General features: G+C 38.0%; 1 protein-coding gene across 2 annotated transcripts in view; it reads right to left on the bottom strand.

The window, feature by feature from the left end:
* Positions 1-25,016, bottom strand: part of sema4f (sema domain, immunoglobulin domain (Ig), transmembrane domain (TM) and short cytoplasmic domain, (semaphorin) 4F) — an 82,049-nt gene extending 57,033 nt beyond the window's left edge. For both annotated transcript variants that reach the window (XM_077229584.1, XM_077229585.1), the window contains exon 1: positions 24,287-25,016. In XM_077229584.1, the coding sequence (XP_077085699.1) occupies positions 24,287-24,374 (88 nt within the window). In that variant the 5' untranslated portion in view covers positions 24,375-25,016. The remainder of the gene's footprint in view (positions 1-24,286) is intronic.
* Between the last annotated feature and the right edge of the window lie 1,236 nt (positions 25,017-26,252).

Below are 26,252 nucleotides of genomic sequence, written 5' to 3'. Positions count from 1 at the left end.
TTTCTGTTGGTCAATGCAGCAAATTCATGTCACCAACTTGAACCTGTTGCGAAATCTGTGCTGGAAAATATTTTGCCTCATGCTAAATTCCTGATATCATGGAATCCTATTGGATTTCGGCCACAAAAACTTGCCAAACAATGGTGTATGCAACCTTTACAGAAATATACCTTAGTCAGGGTAGCGGCATATAGACTGTAAGTCTATCCCTCACAGCCTTGTTTTCATCAGTGTTTAACAGTGTTTAACCTGACTAAGATCTAAAGTGGAATTATGCTTTTCTTAAAAGGCAAGTGTATCTTTTCTGTTCTGTTTTGTCACGATCTGATCCTTTTCTGAGTTGTGAACTAAATTCATGAAATCTAAACTTTTGTTGACAGGTGACTGAGTGATAGAGTTGACCAATGATTTCGGCAATGGGGCGGGGTTACACTTAACTTGATTGGCACTATAGTTATGCAGAAATGATACACTTCTCTTTTAAGATCTTATCTACAGCATATCTCCATTTGTGTTAGCATAACCAGCAGTGGCTAGGTGTAAAACGCCTCTCCTTCCTCAGTGTACTGGTGTGCAGTGGCAAAGTAGAGCAAAAGGTTAGAAAGCATTTCCGTCAATAGGATCGGCTCACAAGGTGGCGGGTGGGAAGCCAGGGGCGGGGCTTCTTCCTTCCTGGCTGCCTGTCAGCACAATAACAGGGTTTCCCAAATACAACAACACTGCTGAGAAACTGCCAAACACAGAGGACTAGCAGGAAGGTTTGAGGGAGATGCGGATTGGCGGTGACAATAAGCGACACTAGATCTGCAGAAATTGCTTTTTGAGATGCAAAAATACTGGCCCATTCAGTGTTAGTAGATCATCATAATCTTAGCATTCATAAATATATTTAGTTAGATATTTTTATCAAAATTCCTTTAAATGAGACATATAGCTATTAGCCTCATAAAGCATTTTGATACTTTAGTACAATATCAGAATATCATTACATTAGATACAAAATATCAATCGAAGAGGCTTCTGAAAACAGTAGTTTCTGAGTTTCTCGGAACTAATTGAAGTAGGTATTCTTGCAATTAGTTTTAAACGACTGTTTAACCAACAAGGTCATTTTTAGTGGATATGCAAAGTCAGTTCCTCACTCTTCCATATTTGTCAACTTGAAAATATCCGAACACTTTTTCTCTTAATTTTGAAGAGCATATCATTACAAATCATTTATAAATAGTCAAAACGCTTATTTTGTGAATTTTTTTAAATAGTGTGCTTTAAAATAAATGACAGTGGGTTTTGTATTTTTTTCATAATTCAAAGAAGTTCATGAATTTTTAGGGTTAGCAAAAGGTTAGTTCACAGAAAATTTTAAAATTGTGTCATCAATTACCCAACCTCATGCGCACAAGAACATATCTCATTGGTTCGAAGCTCTAAAGTGCTTGTGTGACACATGAGAACAAACCTCACTGGTTCTTGTTTGTCAAGAAAGGACAGCTGAGCTTCTGTTTACCATATTTGATGTGGCATGATGTGCTCTATGTATGTGCATTGATCAATGTTTATATGTGAATAAAAGCCTAAATTGAAATCTATTTTGCTATCGGAATTTTCCTACTTCCCATTTCTGAAGTCATGATTATGAGAACGTCACGTTCAAGTGCTTTGTTGTTGGAAAAAACAGGAATAATAGAGGACACCAGGTTTATTCTTGCCTATTTATTAGGAAAATTTTATTAAAGCCAAAATGATATTTCGCGTCCCATTCATTGACAACCATATAAACATTCACCACAACATCTCGTCAGCTTGCTATTTTCGCGGTGTAAAAAACATACAATACAAATACAATACAAATGGTTATTCATATATGTAAATATGCACGACATAAATGAAAAGACAAGGGGATGTAGCCATTGTGGGTCACAGCAGTAATCGATGTCACCTCCGCCATGGACTGCCCAACTCGAGAACTTGGCTATCAAAAATAATCCCTGAGCTTCCTAGTGGTAAATACGACTTGAGAGGGCATTCACGTCCAATTTTTAACTAGGAAACTCATATTTACGATAATTCCGAATTATCATTTACTATATATATACCATATCATATACGTGAAGGCAGCATATACCCTTCAAATCATATTACTTTTACAATGTCTTTATGAACTTTTTGAAGCTTGATCATTTTGTTGGAATAGACTGTAAATGGAGGGATACAAATCGCTCAGGTTTCATTATTATGGGTTTGGAAAAACATGAGGGTAAGTAAATGATGACATTTTTAATTTTTGAGTTAAGTATCCAAATTTGAAACACTATTAGGGGTTAAGTAAATGTTCAAAAACTTGTATGGTAACCGTGTGAGATTTCACGTCTTGAAGGAATACATTCAAATGTATTATTGATATATCAAACATTTTTCAAATGCTTGTGCACTCGCCTAGCAAAAGCACATTTATGCACATTCATCTGATCTTCTTTCCTGGTGTCATGTTTTGCCGTAAAACTGGTCAATCAGGTTCAGTAACTCGTCTGCAGGCTTTTCATTCTTTATAATGAAAACAAGAAACACCCCCACAAGTAGAAGCAGACTGCTTTCTCTAAGCCTTACACATCAGAGCTGAAAGACCAAATGTATAGTTTTCTTTAAATGTAACTTCCTAAATATTTGACTACAAGTCAAGTCAAGTCAAGTCAAGTCACCTTTGTTTATATAGCTCTTTTTACAATACAGATTGTTTCAAAGCAGCTTTACAGAGATAACAGGAAAATAATGTTGTAATAATATTGTTAAATATAAAATGAAATGTCCCCAACTAAGCAAGCCAAAAGCCAATGGCGACAAAGGCGAAGAAAGGCGAAGAAAGGCGAAAAAGGCACAGTGGCAAGGTGACTACACACTCACACACACAAGTTTTTGTGGGTGGATGATGAATGCAGCGTGTAAGTTGTGGATTCTCCGTGCAATTCGTATTAGGGCGATGATGACATTGTGTGCTAAAGGCAGATGCATAAATAATACCATCTGCCTATGAGTATATGTGTGTTATATAACAAAGCAACACAGGTTGACCATGAATAAGCATCCCTCCATGTAGCCCAGGGATGAGAAGAACGAAAGGACACAAGAAAGAGACACTATAAATGCTGGGAATGTAGGTTATAATCAGTAATTCCATGACATTTGTCTGAGCCACACACACACACACACACAATTTTGTGCCACCTGCTGATTAAGATAAACAATGTTTTGTCAGCAAACCCAGCTAACAAAAGTCAGTCAGAAGATGAACCTGCTTTTACAGCACAGAGTTATTCAGCGATATTTCAAAATATGAAAAAGTATGACAGGAACCCCCCCCCACTCCCTCCTCTCAATGACTTTCCCTTTGGTCACAGCATTGCCTGATCGGATCAGTCCATTCACAGGAAAAGCAAGGGGTCTGTGGGTATTTATGCCCGATATGGTCCAGTCATAAAGGCCAGGTGGAGGCTGAATTCACCCTTTTTCTGTATTCATACTGGGCTGGTCGTAGTACCCAAGGGCAGCCAGGATTACTGACAGCCCGCTGCTAATGTCCCTATGCTTTTGTGTACCAACGGAAAGAACAATCATTCACATTCAGCCTCTTTCTTTCAGCATCTCACTTTGTCTTTTTCTTTCAATAAAGCTTTGAAAGTGAGGATCAGAAGATAAAAGAGACACGGTCTTCAGCAGTTTTCAGGCAGGAATTATTTCTAGATGTAAGCAACTTCTTCCTTATAGGAAATTACTTGTTTTGTTTCAATTGCTGATAGGAATTTCATATTGGCTACTATACATCTGTGTAACTATTTATACACATGAAGCCCATCAGAATGGAAGCCACTTCAGGTTTTCTGTAGAAATACCCTATTTGCAGGTGTATGTCAGCATGATTAATTCATTCTACCAGTGAAAGTCTCCAATAACAGGGGGATTTCTGAGATGAGAGAGCGAGTAGGATTCATTTGGTTATATGATCTCAGCATGTCAGCCATTATGAACGGGAGCCAAATGACCTTTTTTATCACTAATACGACTTTTTGTTTATTTTATACATCATTATTTTTCTGAAATATTATTGTCTATTTTAAAATATTTAAAATTGTATTAATATATTAATAAAATTTAAATGTATTCCTGTGATGACGAAGCTGAATCCTGTCTTCAGTGTCACATGGTCCTTCAGAAATATACTGTATTTGGGGCTCAAGAAACTTTCCTTATTATTATCAATGTTGAAAACAGTTAGCCAATTTTTTTTCAGGATTCTCTGATGAATGATGAAAGTCCAAAAGAACATTATTTATTTGAAATAGATTTTTTTGTAACAGTGTAATATTCTTTACTGTCACTTTTTATCAAATGCATGTAAAAGTAATTTATTTCCCCTAAAAACATCACGCTGACACCAAACCTGAACGGTAGTGTGTATCATTTTAAACACATTCCTATGCATAAGTATGCATTTCTTTAAACGTAAAGCGAGGACTGAGGAAACAAAAATTAGTAAACAATTAGTGAGTGCTAAACTACAGTAATGAAAATTTTGATGTACTTAATAACTGTCTCTCTCTCTCATCAGCCTCCTCTGTTTACTCCATGGGCGTATTAGACTCCCTTTCCTCATTTTTGGTCTGCCCTCTTAAAGATGCACAGTAATCCTTGCAGTCTGGTTGCTAATCTTCTTTACCCTCCAAAACCATGATAACCCAATGACCCAGACCTTAATCACCTGATCCCTACTGTAATTACATGATGAGGGGTGTTGGTGGTCTCGCCCCCTCTGCCCTCCGCACACACACACACACACACACACACACACAGACACAGACACAGACACAGACACAGACACAGACACAGACACAGACACACAAACACAAACACAAACACAAACACACACACACACACACACACACACACACACACACACACACACACACACACACACACACACACACACACACACACACACACACACGAACGGGTAAGACAGGGATTAAACTTCTGTTGTAGAAACTGGCAAGATCCAGGATTCTAACAGAACTAATGAAGGATGAGCAGCTTATAATATACAATACATCTATTTGGCAAATATGATATTATATTTCACCAGCGACGAGCTGGATGGCGCCTTGCATGGCTGACACCGCCGTCGGTGTATGAATGAATGGGTGAATGTGAGGCGACATGTAAAGCGCTTTGGTGGCCATTGGGTCTATGAAGGCACTATATAAATGCATTTACCATTTATGTACACAAACCTTTCATTTACATTTCAGTAATAAAAGAATCCACAAAAAATTTGAGTTCAGGTTCTATTGTGATGGAAAAACTGAGATAACTAAAAAAAAGGAACTAAAAAAATAGAAGGTGACAAACAGTGGTGTATGTCTCAGTGCTCAGTGCTTTGTGTTGCGTGCGTGCCCGCGCGTGTGTGTGTGTGTGTGTGCAGATCATTTCACACAGTCTCTTTATGACAAGATTAATGACAGTGAGGTCATCGCTATTTTGTTTGTAGGAGGGAAGCATTATTCAAGTTTACAGTGCTTCATTTATTTCACTTCATGTGTTTATTTGTTAGCGTAAAACTCAAGACCAACTAGGGTTTTAATCGCTAATATCAAGAGCACCGGGTGACTGATGGCAGATGTAATGCCAATATATACATAGCACATTTTAAGAATTACAAATGAGTCATATAACTGTTAAAATCAAATAAACACATATTTTACAAAGTATTTATAACAGAATATCTATATGCCCTGGCAAGACTCAGCTCAAGTACACTACTGTTCAGAAGTTTGGGGTAAGTAAGATTTTTTAATGTTGTTGAAAGACTCTTATACTCTCCAAGACTGTGTTTAATAGATAATTAATTGGCCGGGCCTATACTTCGGTCTATCACTATTCAAGACAACTCAATACATCAAAAACAATGGTGGGCTCATTTAGGGACCAAGGCCAAACTAGCCTGGATGCCAGCCCGAACCCTGCCCACGAAATGTTTAGGTCGGGAATTTCGGTCTGGACTCGATCCGTTGAGGAGCTATTATGCCCGGAAAAAAAATTGTTCGGACCAGTCAAATTGTCAGGGCGGGCTTTATACGATCATGGACAGATGAGCAACGGTAACGTAACCATCCGCGTCACCAAAGAGCGCTGGGTTGAATTCAATTACAACAAAGAATGGCTGCCGCTGGAGAATTTATGTGTAGCTTCAGCCATCGCATCTGTTATAGAAGATGTAGACAGCGCATTCATTCGCAACAGAGAACCGCGATCAAGGCATTTGTCGATTGGAAAGATGTTTTTGCCGTCCTTCCTACGGGATTCGGTCTATCCAATTGGCATTGCAGAGGCATTTGTTTTCCTGGTTCGGATGAAACACGCCCCATAATCACAGCCCAATGGAGCAGTATCAGACTCACATTCTGACTAGAATCTGAGTATGACGACGTCAGGCTAAGGCCAAACTGCAGTGACCTAGAAATGCTCTAAGTGGCCTCTACTATATGTGTATGTGTGTGTGTGTGTGTGTGTGTGTGTGTGTGTGTGTGTGTGTGTGTGTGTGTGTGTGTGTGTGTGTGTGTGTGTGTGTGTGTGTGTGTGTGTGTGTGTGTGTGTGTGTGTGTGTGTGTGTGAATGTTTATATACTCAGCAGCAGTCATTTTTACACTTTAGCCGCGTTCCTGTTTGCTCTTTTATCACAAACTGATATTATGGAGCCAAAAGCTCACTTCCACTACTAACAATGGCGCACAAACACACTCACACTGTGGCATTGTTTGGGGGTCACATTAATCTCCATCACACACTCTAATCCAAGGAACACAAGCTTTTTCTCCAGTTAAACTGCTGTAATCACATTTAAAGGCCCTGTTCAAAAATATTTGCTCATGAGGTTAGAGTAAGCGGAATGTGTGTTCATTTACTCATCCATTAATTATTAATGATTATCTAAATGAAAGAGTGCCTGCGATCCTGTTTAGATCCTGTATTCTTCCTGCAGGTCTTTCTTTTTGCTCTTATTCTCTCTCTGAAAGACCTCTCGAGGGGAGATAACTTCACATCAGTGTGTGACTCTCTGTCTCTGTGGAGCATGAATAGATGCTCTTTCAGTGCAACACACACACACACACACACACACACACACACACACACACACACACACACACACACACACACACACACACACACACACACACACACACACACACACACACACACACACACACACACACACACAGGGAATAAATTTATCAGCAGTGCATTGACTTTCCCACTTAGTGTCCTTGGACAAAACAATGGTACACATCTGACAGCACAAACATAGTTGAGATAAACGCATTAACCACGGACCAACATCTGACCTCTCTCTCTTTTACCGTCTCTCTCTTGTCTTGCATTTCTCCTTCAAATACCGTATTATAAAAAGCTTGTGTTTTTGTGTCATAGAGGCAGGATGTGATGAATAAACGCTTCAGGGTTATTAAATGATTTTGTCTATAGCATACACACCCTTTAAACACTAAGAAATATTTATGCACATCACACATACAGGTAGACCAGAAGAATGCTGGTTTTCATCTGGTTTTTCTACATTGACACTGAAAATGAAACCAATTTTCATGCACATTCATGTGTCATCATGTGTACATGGAAAACTTGTGTAAGAAGTGCTTTAAGTGGCCCAAAAGAGGTGCCGGTACTCTATTATACAAATTTTTTTTTTTTTTTTTTTTGCTGACTCCCCTCCTCCCCTGAGGTAACAACAACTATATTGAAGGGGTTTTATATATATATATATATATATATATATATAGTCAACAGACGACCTTATAAAAAATAATTTAATTGTCGATTTGCTTGAGCTAGAAAGAGCAACTGAACATAAATAAAATGTGCAAAAGGGTATTGAAAACATTTTGAACAAAATGTAGGCTACATAAAATAAATTATAAAACATAATAACCATAGAACAGTAGAACATAAACTTGAGTCTTGCTATGGTTCATTCATTTCTTTACCCGTTTTACACACCCTCTCCGGACCACGTTGAATTGACACCATGATTGACACATGGACACTTATAATCGGATTGACGGCTCGATCGGACTAAAAAACCCTCATGTAAACACCTTAATCGATCCGATTGAGGTCGATCCGAATGATATTTCGATCGGATTGAAAGGGGTGGTTTATCCCTTATGTAATCCGATTGAGAGAACATGTAAACACTTGATTGAAAACCGAAACTGAAAGGACTGCACATGTGCAATGACGTTATAAACATAATGAGTATAACGCGCGGAACGAGCTGTTTTTCCTGTTGAATAAAGTGTTATATTGATAAGCTTCCCGTCATTCTAAAATTCTCATTTTACTCGTGCGTATGTGAAGTGAAGCAGGACAACGTCCCACTAGTCCTTGTTGTGGATTCTCATCCACAGACGTTTGGTTTTGGCCGCGGGGAGGGGGCATTTTTACTTCGTGATCAGCGCGGCTAAATGGTTAATATGCTCTAAATTATGACCAGAGACGAATTAATATTACGTCTGCTGTTTAAAACAAACAAAGAACTAATAGAGGAGAATATTTATGCGCGAACAGCGGGAAACTGTATATCCGTGCAGTTTGTGCATGTCAAAAAATCAGATCCGATTTGAAACTTGTGACATATAAACACGCACATCAACCCGATTACTTTATTTATCATTCATATAAACATCTTGTTCAGATTAATCAATCGTATTGATTTCATTCCGATTGTGTCCATGTAAACGTAACTACTGACAGCGGCAAAAGCGACGCATGCTCTTTTCACTTGTAAAACTCAAGGGTGTATGGGTAATGTAGTCTCTGCTCTCGGTGGGACGAATTAGGATGCGTGCATTGTGAAGGGCGCTCTGAAAAGCGACAGTGCAGCCAAAGGATTAAAACAGATGTGCAAATGAGCGTACCGGTATGCTAAAAGCACGTTCTGGGCGCACGGAGAGGTGGCGGTACGCTCTAAAGCTATATTTGGAAGTGGCGGTACTGAGTACCGGCGCGTACCGGCCACTTAAAGCACTGTGTGTAAGGGAGACCAGGGATAGTTGTCCCACTTTTCACTTCAGTGAATATTTCTCAGAGCAGGTTTATTTCTGAAACTGCATTTTTGCATAGACACAGACCGTAAAGTTCAAATATGTATTTAAAATTAAAGTAAACATTTTCACGTAATTTCCAGGTTATTACTCAGGACAAAAGATGCAGTTCATTGAACAAATATTAAACTTTTGTGGCAGCGGAAAAACAATTATGAAGCACAAAATGATGCACAAAACGAGTAACATAATGAATGTAATGGAGCGGATTAGAAAGGGACCGTAACTTTTCAAACCTAATTCTAAAAACATTTCAAACTGTGACTTCAAAACCGAGATACGTACAGAAACATAATTTTTGTTTTTGATTATATTAAGAATACTATGCAGTAAGTTCATAAATATTATACACTAATTAAATATTATATATAGTATAATCATTATTATTATTATTAATATTATTTATTATATAATGATGAAATATCTAAATATTATATTGTATAAAATTATAATATTTTAAACAATTTGTTTAAAATTTGACACCTAAAGCTGCAGTCTGTAGATTTTTTTTGCGTTCAAAATGTACAGAATTTATATTATAAGCGAATACATCATGAATGCATTTTCCAAACCATGTTTTTGTCTTCTGAATCACCAAGGTCACCTACTGTAACTGTTTATATTCAGACTATTTTAGACTGGTACGGGTCGTATCACTGCGGAGTAGCCCAGTACCTTTGTGACTACATAAACATAAACAGAGAAGTAGCACCGGCTACAAAGTTCTTCCGCAAGACGCATGCATTTATGTTTATTAACTCTTAGAGCGACAAAAGTTACGGAAGTCTGACATTGTAGCTTTAAAAAATACCCTTTCATTTCCTTTCAGTTAAAGGATAGGTTCGCCAATTTTAAACCAGTTTTGTATTGCTACAATGTCAGTAGTATATATAAATAAACAAAGTCTTTCTACATGTTACTACATCTCAAACTTCCCTACCCATGGACATTTGGATCAACAGAGAGGTAGCGCCAAAAAAAGTCCATTTTGGGTATTAAAGTTTTTGGCTAAATTGAACGCCACAGCCCTCGGTTTCTCTAGTCATGGAGCAAATTTATTAAAAGCCAGTCTTGGCAGCAATGAATTACCCCTTAAAAAAATTGCCCCTTAAATTAATTCCTAATTGTATTGTGTTCACTTGTTTACTCAACAGATGTATAGATGCTGAGTTAACATCTATACATCAAAATATGATGATATTGAGATTTTAGTTTGGAGTGTAAAATTGACCAAGACAATTATAATTTATGTGGGTTTTGACAAATGTAACATACAAAAGCCACTGCCAGATAAAACACATTTGTATAATTGGACTTTCTGACGTATATTGCAACAACATGCTCATGTGACAACTAGCCCTAGCCTCCCCTATTTTAAAGTTGTGCGGTATAAAAAAAAAGTTTTTTACAATATGAAACAATTCTTTAAAAACTAAATTCTTGCTCCTTTGCTCTTACTCAAACATGTGGCTCATATGTAAAAAAATAAATTAAAAAAAATCAAGAAAACAATCTGTGATATATTTCTGAGTCTATATTTATAACACATAAACAAACAAACAAGCACAGAAACAAATCTCAGCTGACTGTTGTCAGGCATGGTTGCCTGGTACCTCTGGACATGAGCTCGTACGTCTTACACTGAGAGCCCTCAAGACTAATGAGAGAGAGAATGATGTAAAGCACAGCTGCCTGTATCCACTATCAACACAGCCTTTCAAACTCTACATGTAAAACAAACACAATTGTCTGCATTCAGTCATTTCGAAAAACACTATATATGGTCAAAACTCTAAAATGCTTTAGTGGCTAAAATAAAACAGCACTGTTTAAAATGTTTGACTAAATGTCATAACAGGCGATACAGTCAAAATTTTTACCTGGTTTATTTTAGACTCTCTACGTTACTGTACATCTTTAGAGTGTCATCGTCACAGTTTATACACCACTGCTCAACTTTACAAAGTCTAGACCGCACACATGCTTATGGATACCCACTATATATCTGTAAATTGATCTGCCATATATTTATAAACTGATGCTATCGACCTCTGTCTCTGTGTGGATATGGCGTGTTCTGGTTACAGTCCATTAGTATGTGGTTTAACGTTTATTGAACGAATGTTACTTTGTGTCAGTTAATGTCCTAGCAATGTGATGAGGTCACGAACATTGAAGGGGGTCAGTCACTTTATTAATATTAGGCAAACATGGTTTTCAACTACGATTCATGAAAGAGTCAAGTTTACACACTCATGTTCAAAGACTGTAACAATGCTACACGTCAATTAGCTAACGGTAAGTTACCTTACTATATATACAATGAAAAAACAGATCTTTTCATGTAATTTTACAGTGATTAAGTAATCATCATCTTATAATGGAGTTAAAAAAAATAGGTAGTTATGGTAGTTACTAAACAATTTTTTGTAACAGTTTGGCCTTGATAATTCATAAAGGGCTGTTGGATTTACTACCCACAGCTGCCAGTTATTTTCTGTAAAAACAACATGATTTTTTTTACAGTGGGAGTATTGCACTGATAGGATGACCTTTTGAATAATAAAAATCTCTTTGTGCTATGAAACTACCATTTTGCTAAGTAATGAAATGAAATGCACATAATTGTCTGCATTTCTGTAGAATATTGACAGCAAGTGTCAGTTACAGTGGCTGAAGTATTAATCTCTTTATTTCAAGTCTATAACAGAACAAAACTGACAGAGTTACATCCACATTCAATTCTCTGAGATATCTTTTATGTGGAATTCATGACCATATCCATAACAAAGGTTTGAACATGCCTAGTACTACCCTACTATATAGTAAGCAGAAAACATATGAGAAAAAAGGAGTATGTTCACTTGTTTCCTCAACTGCTATATAGCAAAAATGTTATTATTTTGACATTTTGGTTTTGACGTTAAAATTCACAAAAACAATAATCATTTATGAAGGTTTGGCCAATAAACCAACACACAAAACCACTGCTAGAAAAAAACACACAAAAACCACTTATAGAGAAAACAACCTTATTTCTGATTCAGATATATTGCAAAAAATTCTCATGTGACAACATTGGCCTCCCCTATTTTAAAGCTGTGTGGTATTAAGTGTTTGACCAAATTCATGACAATTCCCCAAAATAAAGACATAATCTGTATTCTAATATGCCTATTGCCTACTACCCTACTTTATAGCATGTGAAAAAAAATAGTATGTCCAAATTCACGGTATTCATAAAACAGTAGACAAAAAGCACCTAGTTCACCGTCTAGTACTTTTAGTGCCAAGGTTTAGTTTTCACACCTGAAAGTCCGCACCAAGGTCAGAACCAAAGTTCACGTTTTGATACATTTTATACTTTCAGAAATTTTTGGTTTGGTTTCACACTGCAATTATGCGAGCGCACTAAAGAACTTGCGTTCTTTAGTAAAGAACTTGACACACTTGCGCCCTGTCGTCATCATCTATATGGGCTTCATCTTGACATTGATTGGTTTGTAAATGGACGTGCGTCTGATGTCAGCGTGTTGTCAATTCGGCAGGTAACTTTGACAACATGAATGAACAGACGCATATCGTTGCAACTGTGTTGTTATTTCTATGGCATAATTACCTGCAGCACCAACTGCAAGGCTAGTTCAAATTCGCTACATGAACATCCTCGTCGTGCAAACTTTTTATTGTCGCCGGCAGGAAAGGAGGAGAAGACTGCAAGCAATCATGCGAGCTCTGGCACCATTAAAAACCTCGTCTCCTCCTCTCCCCATGTGCTACCACGGCTCATTTTTCCTGCCACCTTCTGCTTTTTCGGCTATGCGGGAACCACCGGAACTTCCTGTAAAAGGTCTGAAAGTCCGAACCATACAGAAATGCTTTCACACTAGAAACGAACCAAACCTTTGTCCAGTTTGATCCGGACCGAGACTACCTCTTTTCGTCGGACCAAATTTCATCTGTTTGGTCCCGGATCGTGGTCCGGGGTAGGTTTCACACCTGTAATTTTGATTCGGACCAAACTGAAAAGTCCGAAAGTCCGGACCAAACAAGGTAGGTGTGAAAGGGCCCTAAATGCCCATCTGATGGACACTTTACTATCGCAATGGCAGTGTGGATACAGTACATCCGGATATCATTCATACTATACACATTCATACTTTATAGAGCAGTTTATAACAGTCATAAAGTAAGTTCCTCATCAAATGTAGTACCTACTCAGACAGTATCCAATTTTGGATGCAGCCATAATTCTCCATTTGAACCCATGAATTGAACCCATGTCTTTGGTGTTGCAAGTGCCAACACTCTACTGTTTGAGCTACAGGAAAGCCACTATTACCGGTACATTTTTATGAAGCCTGATACTATTCATGTCAATGCGTACAAAAAGTTATATTCAACATGCCTTTTCTCTTATGCAGAAGGTGAGATCTAAAACAATTTACTGCTGTAAAAGAACATCCTGAATGCATTTCCTGTCTTCGAAAGACCCGATGAAAGGGACTGTGATAGAGAGAGTGAGTTGTATAATTGATCTCCCTTGGACAGATGCTTTTGAGTCTTTGGTGCATTTAAATTTGAATGTCTATAGTGGTGTTTTTCTTGAATTTACAAATTACAGAACCTTCAAGCTTTTGCTATGCAAATCTAAAGCTAACTAAATGACTAACCAGCCAGCACAGACCATCGAGGACAGACAAAAACAGGCTGTTGAAAATGTGTAGGCCTAACAGTTGGTTTATGGGATGAATCATTGTCATTGAAAGCTCAATAAAATAAAATAGTTCTGTGTAATGATAAAAGAAGAAATGAGGCAAAAATCCAATGAATCAGTAAGAGCTTTAAACTGTAGCCAGGAAAACAATGCATTATTTAGTGACCTACATGTTGACTGGAATATTTGACTGTGAACATTAATGTAGAATTGAAGGCACACCCATGCAAACCAACTGAATTTTCACTGTGATGCATTGCTAGTTTTCCCTTCCATCAAAACTGAGAGTGACTGAAATCAAAATCACACTCTTAATCTCTCAGATAACGGTCTGTCTGTGTGCAATTCTTGAAGACATGTCTACATCACATTTTTCCCGCCAAATTGAAGGAAATTTTAAAATACAATTTTGCAGAAACAAAATGAAGAAAATCTCATTAAAACAGTTCACACTGTGATATTATATTCTGCAATGCATCATTACTACACTACTATTTAAAAAGTTTGGGCTCTGTAAGAGTTGGAAATGTTTTGAAAGTAGTGTGTTCACCAAGGCAGAATTTATTCAATAAAAAACACAACACAAATAATATTGTGAAAAAAATATTACAATTACAGTATTGCAATTTAAATGTCTATATTTTACATTTAAAATAAATTATACATTTAATTTTCAGATTATAAATATAACTTTTAGCAGTCATTACTCCAGTCTTCAGTGTCACATCACATGTTGGTGTTCAAGTAACATTTTTCATGAACAGTAAGAGATAAACATTTATATATATATATATATATATGGTTTTTTTTTTTGTATCAGTGTAAAAAGTATTTACAGTCCGTTTTTTATTGCATATATTAAATGAAGTAAAAATGCTAAAAAATATATTTTCTTCATGTTACAAAAATTCACATTAATGAAAATAAGATTTTTGCATTACAGTAATGAGAATTATCATGAAAATAGTGTCACAATAAAAATCTTTTTGGGGTGAAATATGTTCTTGACAGGTCTTGTGGGATTCACATGAAAGAATTTTTGGTCAAAGATTGTATGTATCACACTGAGACAGACCCCTCTGATGCAATCCTATTAGTGGATAATACACAACACCGAACTTCACTTCTGGTGACACTCTCATTCTTCTCTGTTACACTCATCTGCCTCATCCCTCCATTCTGTTTTCTCTCTGTGTTCTTTAACTCAAGTCACTCTCATCATATCACAAAGCTTTCAGCATGGTTAATATTTTCCCTCAGTTAAGTCGAAGCATGAGATCAAAGGCTGTGTGAGCTTTTAGAGTTTCATCCTCTTTCTATGCGTCTCGCGATCATGCCCGACTCAGAACCCCTTTTACATTACAAAAACACAACACTTGAATTACCATAATGGAACAAGGCAATAATGATTTTCTACTAGGCTGCTGCTTTTACCAAAACCAGAGGAACACCAGAGGGTGGAGAGAGAGAGAGAGAGAGAGAGAGAGAGAGAGAGAGAGAGAGCAGGAAACATACACGCACTGCTTCCTGTAACACTCTTTCCTTGCCCTGCTTGGCTTTATTCCAAATCATTTCAATTTGTGAAAGAATCTCTCCAGAGAAACATGCATCAAAATAATTCCTTTGTCTGAGATTTATTCTTGCTCGCTTGAAAGAGATAATTCAACCTTTTAGCTTGATGAGAAAGAGAGAGAAAGAGGTTGGCATCTGTTGCACAGGCACCCGAAACATATGCAAAAAATCATTCCGCATCTTTTTCTCATTTCCCTCCTATATTGAAGCCACCACACAGAAGCTCAGGCTGCGTTTGGACTTCCCAGCATCCACTTCTCCCCATATGGCCACGACAGGGAGTCTTTAGTGCTTTTCTTTTGCGCTCTGATCAGATCTCAGGCTCAGGGTTGGAAGGGCTGGTCCTAGATCGGTGTAAACAGGCAACCTGCAACGAGACCAGTCGGGGAAAACCTCTATTTGACAAATTAACCTTCCTCAGTGTTTCACAAGCCATCCTGTTTTAATTACCACCTCCAGTGACCAATTAGAGGCCAGCAATAAAGAAAGGGATGAAAGAGAGAAGGGCATGGGTTTTACATCTTCTACCTTCACCTCCACAGCACAATCAGTCATTTCCATTAGTCAGGCCTTTTCTGATTGAAACAGGGGAGGGTCGTATACATGTTTGTGTGTGTGTGTGTGTGTGTGTGTGTGTGTGTGTGTGTGTGTGTGTGTGTGTGTGTGTGTGTGTGTGTGTGTGTGTGTGTGTATGCATGTAGAGAGAACTCCAGTCTTCCTTTGTTCTCTCAAGGCTACATCCTGCCATTAAGGATTTGAATAGGTTTGCTGGGTTTCCTAGCTGGCACTGTCATGGTTAGAGCAGACCCCAAAAATAACATTTCCAACACTGTTTCCAGAGTGTCGCTATATGGTTACCAGTGTGATCCTTCAATGTAAGCCTTTTTTTTTTTATAAAGTTATGTTTTCAACTGAGACCTTTAAACCTCTATAGCGTTGGAGCCTGCCGAATACAGAGTGGAATACTATTCCACAATTTAGGGGCAAGTACCGTAAAAGCTCGTTCACCCTTTGACTTCTTCATTGAATGAGGGAAAGCCAACAACATTTGATCCGACGATCGCAACGTCCTAGCCTATGTATAGAGTCCTAAAAGGTTACAGATATAAATTAGTTTAATATAGTACGATAAAGCAATAATAAGTCATGGTAAACCATGGCTTGACATAGCTTATTACTTTTATAAAATGGTTACTAAATATAGCTGTCAAGGTTTCATAAAATAAGAGCAACAAAAATTTAATAATTTATTGATGATAAAATTCTTCCGCTAAGCAATCTAGCTCTTTATCAATGTTTAAGAGAATGGTTGCAAAGCAACATATAGACACAGTAATACAGATGTAATGAGGTCGCATAGAGTATTTTATTACAGCTTACAATGTAGCTCAGTCAATCATAATCAAGGATATAGATTCAGCAGTAGGATGCGTTGCAGGAATCACTGGCATAAAGTTAAAAAGATTGATCTCAGGATTTTAAGAATTTAAATCAAATTTTTCAAATGAACATTGTGATTAATCAGAAGAAAATTTTTTTTTACTCAGCCCTTTACTCAGCCCTAGTAAAACCAAACTTCTCCCCAACACGCTGCATACCTTTGTTTGCTGTCCGTAGTAGAAACAGAAGGCACAAAGAAAGTAAAGTCTAATGGGTTTTTAAAAAATAACCATCCCTAAGTATGAGTAGTGAGTACTGCTCGACTAAAGAAAAAAAGGTGGTGAAAAAGTAACAGTGCCAGAAAGTGCATCACACAACCAAAAGAAAGGGCCGACAAACAGAACTAAATAATATTTAAAAACAGATCAATACACACATATTCCTTGAACTGTGTTCATGTCCCATCTTTCCCTCAGATCAATACTTTCCAATCAGTGCAGAGCTCAGCAGCTCTTGACTCTGTCCCCTCCCGCTGACCCACAGCACCTTCTTCATCAATCATGACAGCTTATCACATATTCATGAGCTGAGTCAGTCACTGTCCAATGCAATGAAAGCAGGTCATTAAATGTGTTCCATTGACAAATATACAAGACTAACATTCTAAGGGATCAGTAAGAATGTGTTTTAAAGAAGCAAGGATGCATTAAATGTATTAAAAGTGACAGAAGAGACATTTGTAAAGTTACAAAAGATTTATTTTTCAAATAAATGCTGTTCTTTTGAACTTTCTATTTATCAAAGAATCCTGGGTAAAAAAGCCTGTTGCAAATCCATTTGTTCTTTGTGTCAGAAGTAACGTGAGCGCTTGAAGTACATCAGAAATAGAACAGAGCATCGTTTTACTGTCGGGAATTTGTCGTGCCGCATCCAGTGTAGACAGCATCAAAGATTATAATGGGTTCTATGTGCTTTTGTCGTGTCGCACTGCTCGCGTCTGGTGTAGACACGATGTAAGGGTGTGTTCACATTTGTAGTTTGATTCTCTTGGTCCGTACCAATTTATACATTTAGTCCTGATTCGCTTAGCATTCACACTCATTTTTAACACCGAATCTAAATATACAACAAAAAAAACCCCTGCTTTTATGGTATATGCTTCGCAATGGCAACTTGAACTTACTGAGCATCCAAAACAATGGTGTGTGCTGGGCTAAATGTGCTTGTTGTATGTGCGTACATATGATGGTATTTTTACCAGCTGAGAACTTGCAAGTGGGAGGAATTCCTCCATTACACACAAATGAAGATCTTCTGCAATGAGATGTTACCGATGCCTGTACCTAACTGTAATAGGCAACATCACTTCTATGGCGAGAAAAAACTGTTAGGCTTGAGCATTCTGTGCTTTTTAGAGTATCTGTCCACTTGTTTGGTGCGCAATGCACTAACAGAGCAATCTCACCAGAGTTCGTTTAAATCAAACCAAACCTGCCAAGTGGGAACCCACCCTAAGAGTTTAATGCAAAGACCGCAACCAAACTGCATATTTGTACCAGACGGATCCAGGCTGAGGAAAACAGATAGACACTCATTAAAATAAGCACATGAAACATTTAATGAGACACAGAGAGCTGTTTCCTACCACCCTGCAGTGTGAGTTTTATTGAGGGTGCAGCAGTCTTTACTCAGCTCTTCTAGCGAAGGTTTCCACAGTAGGGACCGTCACACCTCCCCCAGAGGGAGCACACACACATACAGTAGTGTGTGTATGTCACACTTCACCACAGAAACTGGTCGTTACATCTCCAGGTGTGGCACAATGAAGCTCAAAGGTCTGCTAATATAAACATCCAGTAGCTGCATTATTGCACAGCCTTGGGGCGGATAAAATCAAATCAGTTATTCCTCAGAAGTAATTTGATTATTTTATTATAAGCTATAAAAAATTAAGCAATAGTGTCAACTGCTGCATCATAATACAGAGCATACCAATGACCTCAACATTTGTTGACTGTGTTCTTTTGCTTGGTTGATAGTTGTTCCAGGACCAACAAGGATTTTGATCCAGTACCATGCCCTACTTAGTGAAATCCCGGTAAGATTATAGGAGTCCGTAAGCACTGAGCACATACTGATGATGAGTCAGGACACTGCATTACTGTCCACTCATCCTCTGTTGGGGACAATTGAACGGGTATGTGTGCCGGAGATCAGAGGGTGTGTGAGTGTCTGGTAGAGACATCTACGTCTTTGTATTTCTTATATATCAAGTCTTAAGATCTACTTGGAGCCTTCTGCAACACAAAACACTTTTGAAGCAGAAAGTTGATCTGATTGTTAAGCTTGAGCACTAATGGATTGGAAGTACTATATAAAGGCTTGCCATGTGTCTTATTGGGTGTGAGCCTTTGTGTAGAATATGTGCGTCAGCGCATTTAGTAAAAGCCACTGGAGCAAAGCACAAAATATGACAATAATGAGCAAACAATGTAGGCCTATTTAGAAGCCAAAATGAGCATTCAAGAGCTTTTACTGTCCTATTCATATTAGTTTAAAGGTTCATTCAGTAGTTCTTTGGATTGATGTTGTTCGTGTACTTTAAGTATCTATACCACAACGGTGTTAGACGCTGCACGGCCATCTATGACATAAATTAAACTGACACTAGTGAAAGGTACATTTTTTGTCTTTGTCAGCCTTTCTGTCTTCTGGCTTCAGAACCTTTCTGCTTCTTCATGGCATAGAGGTACTGATTCTCCAGTTGTCACTAGTAAAGCAAGACAATGGGCCCTTTCAATAATCTAGCGCAATGCAGCGCCAGGCGCGTCGCAAGTGTTTTTTGCAAGTTTCAGCTCGATGCAGTTATCATTTTCACGTCCTGCGCCACGTTGTTTAAATAACAAATGCATTTGCGCCCATTTGTGCGCCCATGGGCGTGCTGGTCTGAAAACGAGGTGCGTTCAGGTGCATTGTTGGCGCGTTGCTATTTTGAGGCAACTGAAATGGACTGTGCCATTGATTAACTGAAACCTGGTCTAAAGTCAATGGTGCAATTTTTTTTTATTTAAAGATAGCGTGTCCACAACGTCCATACACTTTGTCCCGTAAATGGTCTTAACCTTGCGCATGAGCATATCCATTTCCTCGCTAGAGAAGCATTCAGTTTTTCTGCTTGCAAATTCCGCTATGTAAATAGGGAATCCGCCATGGTGCAAGCACAACTGGCTTTTAAAGGGAATGGAAGATGAGACTCTGATTGGTTTATTGCACGTTACGCCCAAACCACACCCATTACTCATTAAGAGAATAGGGACAACCGTTTTAGACCATGCTCTTGGCGCGCCGACCATTTTTCCCGTTGTTCAACAAGCAAAAGTGGATTCGGACACGCCCTAAGTGCACTTGCGCTGTGCGCTTTAGACCATGATAATTTTTTCTGCGCCTTAGATTTTTAAAATAGGGCCCAATAAGTGTGTCTAATTTTTTTGTCTTCAAATCCCCAACCTACAATCCACTACTAGCGTATCTACAGAGGAAGCAGCTAATGAGCGTGAAGATTCTCTCCACAAGATTGAAACACACTGATGGGGAAGACCCGCACCATACATACTCTTTACAAAAACACAATTTATTTCTTGCGTATGTGTGTAAAACTTTTTAAATTTGCACAAAACTATGCCTCTTTAACTAAAAACGACAGACTATGAATGCTATAACTATTACATATAAATTCAGAGTAAGATAAAGATGAATATCGAAAAAATGTGAATGGTCAAATTCGTAATAATGAAATTCTGAATAAAATACTTTATTCAGGTTTTACTGAAAGAGTTAAAAAAAACAAATGCTTCATAGCTGGAGAATCTGGCCATTTTCAAACATGCGCATGATAATTAATAGAGAAAAGTAAAGCGCACAAAAATAAAGTTTAGTTATATGCACAAAAGCATGTATCAAATATGGCTTCACTGTTCATTCCATTTCTTCATCATTACAATCTACACCAGGTCTGTATTACAGACTCAAGCAGACAGACGGCAAACAGACTGAAACGTCGTTTTGGCTCTCTCAGTGAAGGATTTAGCGTCCCAGTCTGAGAATCGGTTGGGACAAGGACAAGGTTGTGGATTTGTGTTGTCTTGGCTTGGTCGTTAGGTAATCTGTCTGATCATTAATCAGTTCATAGTAATTTTATAACATGGATCAAATAAATGAGACAGAGAGGAAGAATGTAAGAAAAAAACTAGAAAGCTTATGCAAAGCTCATATCCTTAAACAGACTAGACAATCAATTCACAAATGCAGCACAACCTTTGACATTTGACCCAAGCTGTCTGCCACACTGGTCTTACCCTCCAACGCCAGGAAGGACCTTTATTAGACCTTGTGTACTGTTAGCCTGCTGTGCTGTTTCTATTCTATTAAGTTAGCATAAATATACCCTTGAAAAGAGAAAATCTAATCAACACTGCACTTTAAAGTGTTTCTAAAGACATGAATTTAAGTTAGAGAGATTCCCAAGAGAGCCCCTTCTCAGACAGCTAAACAATAACATTCGTAAACAAGAAAATAGGATCAGATAAATTGTGCACCTTGTGTTACAGAAAAAAATTTGGTATATTTATGGGGGATTATGCAAAAGGTTCAAGAATTTGCAAAATGCAGGACACAAACTCTTTACACAGAGTTAAATTGTTATCCCACGAAATTAATACAGCTCTCATCAGTGTGCTTACGTTAGCTATGACATTTAACACAAAAAACCCATTGCCGCTCTGTTAGGAATGCAGCACAAAACGTCTGTGAGGTTTTCTGCTGATGCACAGAAGCCCATAACGCTGTAGGAGTGAGCTGTGAGAAGAATGCAAAAGTCATGACCATGTGTAGGTGGAAGAGAAATATCTGAAACCAACGCACAAGATTCACCTTATTAAACCTGTCAACTTATATATTCCTTCATTTATTAGTGCTGTTCCTCCATGTTTCCTAATGCATTCCATTTCTGTTTCAAACTACTGCTCTGACGTTTGTTTTGAGACTTCTTTTCTACTAACGACAAGAAGCCAGCATGAATCTGCTCATTTCATGTCACCAAACAACCAGCCCTGAACGTTTAAATAGAAATACTGAATTCTACAAATTGCTCACCATTGTATAAAGCATGTTTCCAAAACAGGAGATTTTGATTCAGTCACGCTTCACAACATCACATTTAACGTGTGAAACGGTGACCATTGTGTTTGAGCTCCTAATCATTTTCATGTGAGTAGAATTAGAAACACCACTATTCGAGGTTACCCATATGAGCCAAGGACTTACTCAGGCAAAGAGGTCATGCACATGGACTGCACTCGAGTATAACACATTTTGATTATCACAGGAGTAAAGATAAGTATTATGATCATGGCTACCCATATCACTGAGTCCACAGTAGCTACAAAAAAATAAGAGACTAGAAAGATAAAAAAATGTTCTATCTGCAGGTCTCACCGTATGATATGTTTCATACAACAGTTCTCTAATTTAAAGGGTTAGTTCACCCAAACATTTTAATTATCCATCATTTTCTAACCCTAAAGCCATCCTAGGTGTACGTGACTTTCAGACAAACACAATCGGAGTTATATTAAAATCCTGGCTTTTCCAAGCTTTATAATGGGAATGAATAGTAGGCTAACTGAGATTTTAAAGACCAAAAAGGCAAATCCATAAAAGTAATCCAAACGGCTCCAGGAGGTTTATAAAGGCCTTCTAAGGTGAAGTGATGAGATTTGTTAGAAAAATATCCATAATTATAACTTTAGAAACTGTATTCCCTAGCTTCCAGTAACATCCATCCACGTGTTTACGAGAGTTGAGTTCCGGCGTATGGCGTAGGACTTCGACGTAGTGTAAGCTTAGGTGAGAATAGACGCCTCTCGCTGTTCTTCAAACAAATAGGGCTGGGCAACAAACTCAAGCTCGTCCGACATATCTCTTTAAAAATTATTGTTTTAAACTTCTAATACGTTATCATTGTTTTTGCTTATTCTCTGCACTTCCGTGTTTGTCAATATGTCATGCGTCGGGTCAGAATTCACACTTGACTTAATGGGGACTTGACTCGCGTACGGACATTATTTTTATGATAGATGGATGCACTTTTTTGGGCTTCAAAATCTCAGTTACTATTCACTACTATTATAAAGTTTGGAAGAGCCAGAATATTTTTTAATATAACTCCGATTGTGTTTGGTTGAAAGAAGTCAGTCACATACACCAAAGATGGCTTGAGGGGAAGTGATTTCTGGGACAGTTTTCATTTTTGGGTTAACAAACGGGTCAGATGAAGTTTCTGATATTTAGTATAACATCACTCGGCTTGCCTGTGTGGCATTCCCAAAATGTTGTGATGTGTGGATATTCAATACAACAGCCCAACTGCAAGAGTAATAAACCCTTTTTACATAAGACACTAAAATTACATTAAACTATCAGAAATAACTGTAACTGTGGACAGAATATACTTGATGAAAAAAAGTTCAAAGACTTGCACATTGTGACTGAGAGTTTAGTGTCATTTGTAGTGTCTCGGTGAGTGGACTTTCTGTTCCAAGAGTGCTCAGGTGAGGAGTTGGGTGCTTTAGTGTTTTTGAGCAGCTAAATCTTCCTTTCCTCAGAGTGGCATTTCACATGATTTCAGCACCAGCATGCTTATGGAAAGCCCAAATCACTGTCTAGTACCTATGCATTATGCAGTCCGCCCAAAACTGTCAACTGCTGTTTCATGGTAGCCTACATTTAAATGTGAAGCTCTGACTGCATCTGCTGAATGAGAGAGTATCGGCAAAATAAAGTTAAACAAGCGAGTGAAAACAATCACAAATTCAGAAAAAACAATGTTGGAGGGAACATGACTGTCCCCAGGAATGATATTTGTCTAACACAAAAACATATTTATACATGCATTTCTCCCTTAAAACTGGGCTTTATGATTTTCTAGCCTATATACATTTTATCTATCTATCTATCAAGCAATTAATCAATACGTGAATCATTAGGACTCGTGAAGCATAGAGCCACTGAAGATGCATAAAGCTTACGATTAGCCTACACATAAACACGCGCACGCACACACACATAATGCTGAATCGACAACTGCCACAAATTAAAATATAGCCTACTGCTGATGTGTTTTATTTCTATGGTGATTTTTTTCCCATAGCTTCCATGTGTGCGCGCGTGCACAGGTTGTCACCTGCCTCCCACCTATTACGTTCACACGACTTTTCGTTGCTTTGGAAAATGCAACAGCTAACAGACACCAAAAGTGTCAAATAACACTTTAAATATTTTAGTTTTAAACCAGCTTTTTATGCGAGTACTTCTTTGTGTTTCAAACATTTCAAAGAGAGATGTGATGTAATTCTAAAAGATATTATTATTTCCTGCATCGAACTGAACTCACCTCCATGTATGTTGATAGTGGCGCTCCAGGATGAGATCGTGTAACACAGCAACACAGTTAAAGCAAACAGACCAGTAACTGACTTCATGTTCCAACAACAGGAACAGCTCTTCTACTAGTTCGGAGACAGTCCTCTATTTCGACTCTCAGCTCCAGGTCATTATAACGAGAAAGATTGTAGATTTGGCTACGCAGTTTAAAAGGATTGAACTAGTTAATATGTAAAATATGGATGCTATTTTAACTAAACTAATTTTAAGTCAGCATATTCTTGCTTTCTGCAATATAACAGAAATTCAAAACGTCCACGGTGTTATTTTTCTTTGAGTCTCGAAATCACCATTCAGTGCATCGCACAATATATGAGTGGAAAACAAATCCGCTTGCTTCCGAGAAAATGTTAAACTTTCCCGAAGTTTAATCCGATGTGAAATACATTCGCTGTCAGAAGCTTGAATCAGAAGAAGCGCGTGAAGCCTGGCGTTCAAATCCTCCAGCACTGGATTTAACACAAATTCAATTGTCCCGTATGACCACCGGATATTCCCGTCCGAGTAGGCTAAATGATATCTCAATATGTCCAATGTGGGATTCCAAAAACATATACAACATAAAGGTAAATGTACCCGCCTGAGAAACAAAACTATAAGCGTGAATTCGCTTTCCAGCCGTCTCATAATCTCTAATAGGCAACAGAGGCGTCAGTCATGTCCTCTCCCTGCCCCGCCCCATTGTCTACGTCACAACAGGTAGGCTAAAGCGTCTCGAGTTCAAAGGAATCGCAATAAGGAATTTGTAGAAATACTTGGGAAACGAATATCGAATGTATGCTGATGCCCTCAGCAGTCTGTTAGCCTATACCAAACGATGAAATCATCAGATTTAAAACAGAAATCAATTTAATACAATTATTTTTAAATGTGTAGGCTATTTAATGGGCAGTCAATGTTCTTATATAGCCAAAAGAAATGAAAAAAGTGATATAGCCTATTTCATTCTTTCGTTCTTTATAAAATAGCCTACCATTGATTCACTTAAAATAAAATTCGTGCAGAAATCGACTCTGAGCCTCGTCTTCCTGGTCAAAATCTAGTCAGTAATTCTTATAATTATATGATTAATTCATTACGTTTCTATTAATTATATTAAAATAATTGAAAATGAAAATGGAACCATAAAAAATGTCCCGCTCTCAATTAGAGATAGCCTAAATGGCATGATGAGCTGTCGTATTTCTATTAGACTATTTATGATTAATGAAAGTTGCGACGGGAACGTGCATGAGAAGGGCATAGAGGGAGTGTTTGATAAAACTACTCTTATTCCCGACAAAAGCACGGGGGAGGGCGGATTTGCTCAGGCCACGACCCGCAGTCCATCTGCCTCTCTGTAATCCGCGCAAGAACAACGACATCTGAGGGCTTCAGCACTCTCTGGATTTCACGGGGCAGCAGGACAAAGGCCAGCGAAGCTAAGAGGCGGCGAGCGGTCAAAGGTGACGGAGGAACAAGTTGAAGATAAAGGTTTGTTGAGGCAATATGTTGAGCAACATACAGGTTCTTCACTGCAAAAACAAATCATACTCGATGATTGCCGTTTGTTTGAATGATCATTTCGGCATTATGTGCAAATGTCATAATATTCGCAGTATTTTTTAGGCTATAATTAGGCCTATTGACACTCCTCACGACGCCCCCCTCTGGACAGGTGAGCATCCTGTTTTACAGGATAAGTGTGCATGATTTATTTATTTTCTTTAATTAAAGAAACATTTTTGTAACATTACTTTAATTGATAATCATTTCAAATGTCTTTTCGTTGTTCACTTTCCATCCTGTTAGTATTTGTAATAACTTTTGAATTTAAAAGTCGGGTCATTAATTACATTATCCTCCATAGTGACATCAGTTGTGGGTGATAAAACAGCACAAATATCCACAAGTAGTTATAACCAGTTCTGTTTGAC

The sequence above is a fragment of the Siphateles boraxobius genome, unplaced genomic scaffold (assembly GCF_051911475.1).
Source record: "Siphateles boraxobius isolate OS27281-9 unplaced genomic scaffold, OSU_SipBor_1 130, whole genome shotgun sequence".
NCBI classification, from domain to species: domain Eukaryota; kingdom Metazoa; phylum Chordata; class Actinopteri; order Cypriniformes; family Leuciscidae; genus Siphateles; species Siphateles boraxobius.
Note: the sequence above shows the minus strand (reverse complement) of the source record. Positions and strands in the feature narration are given on the sequence as shown.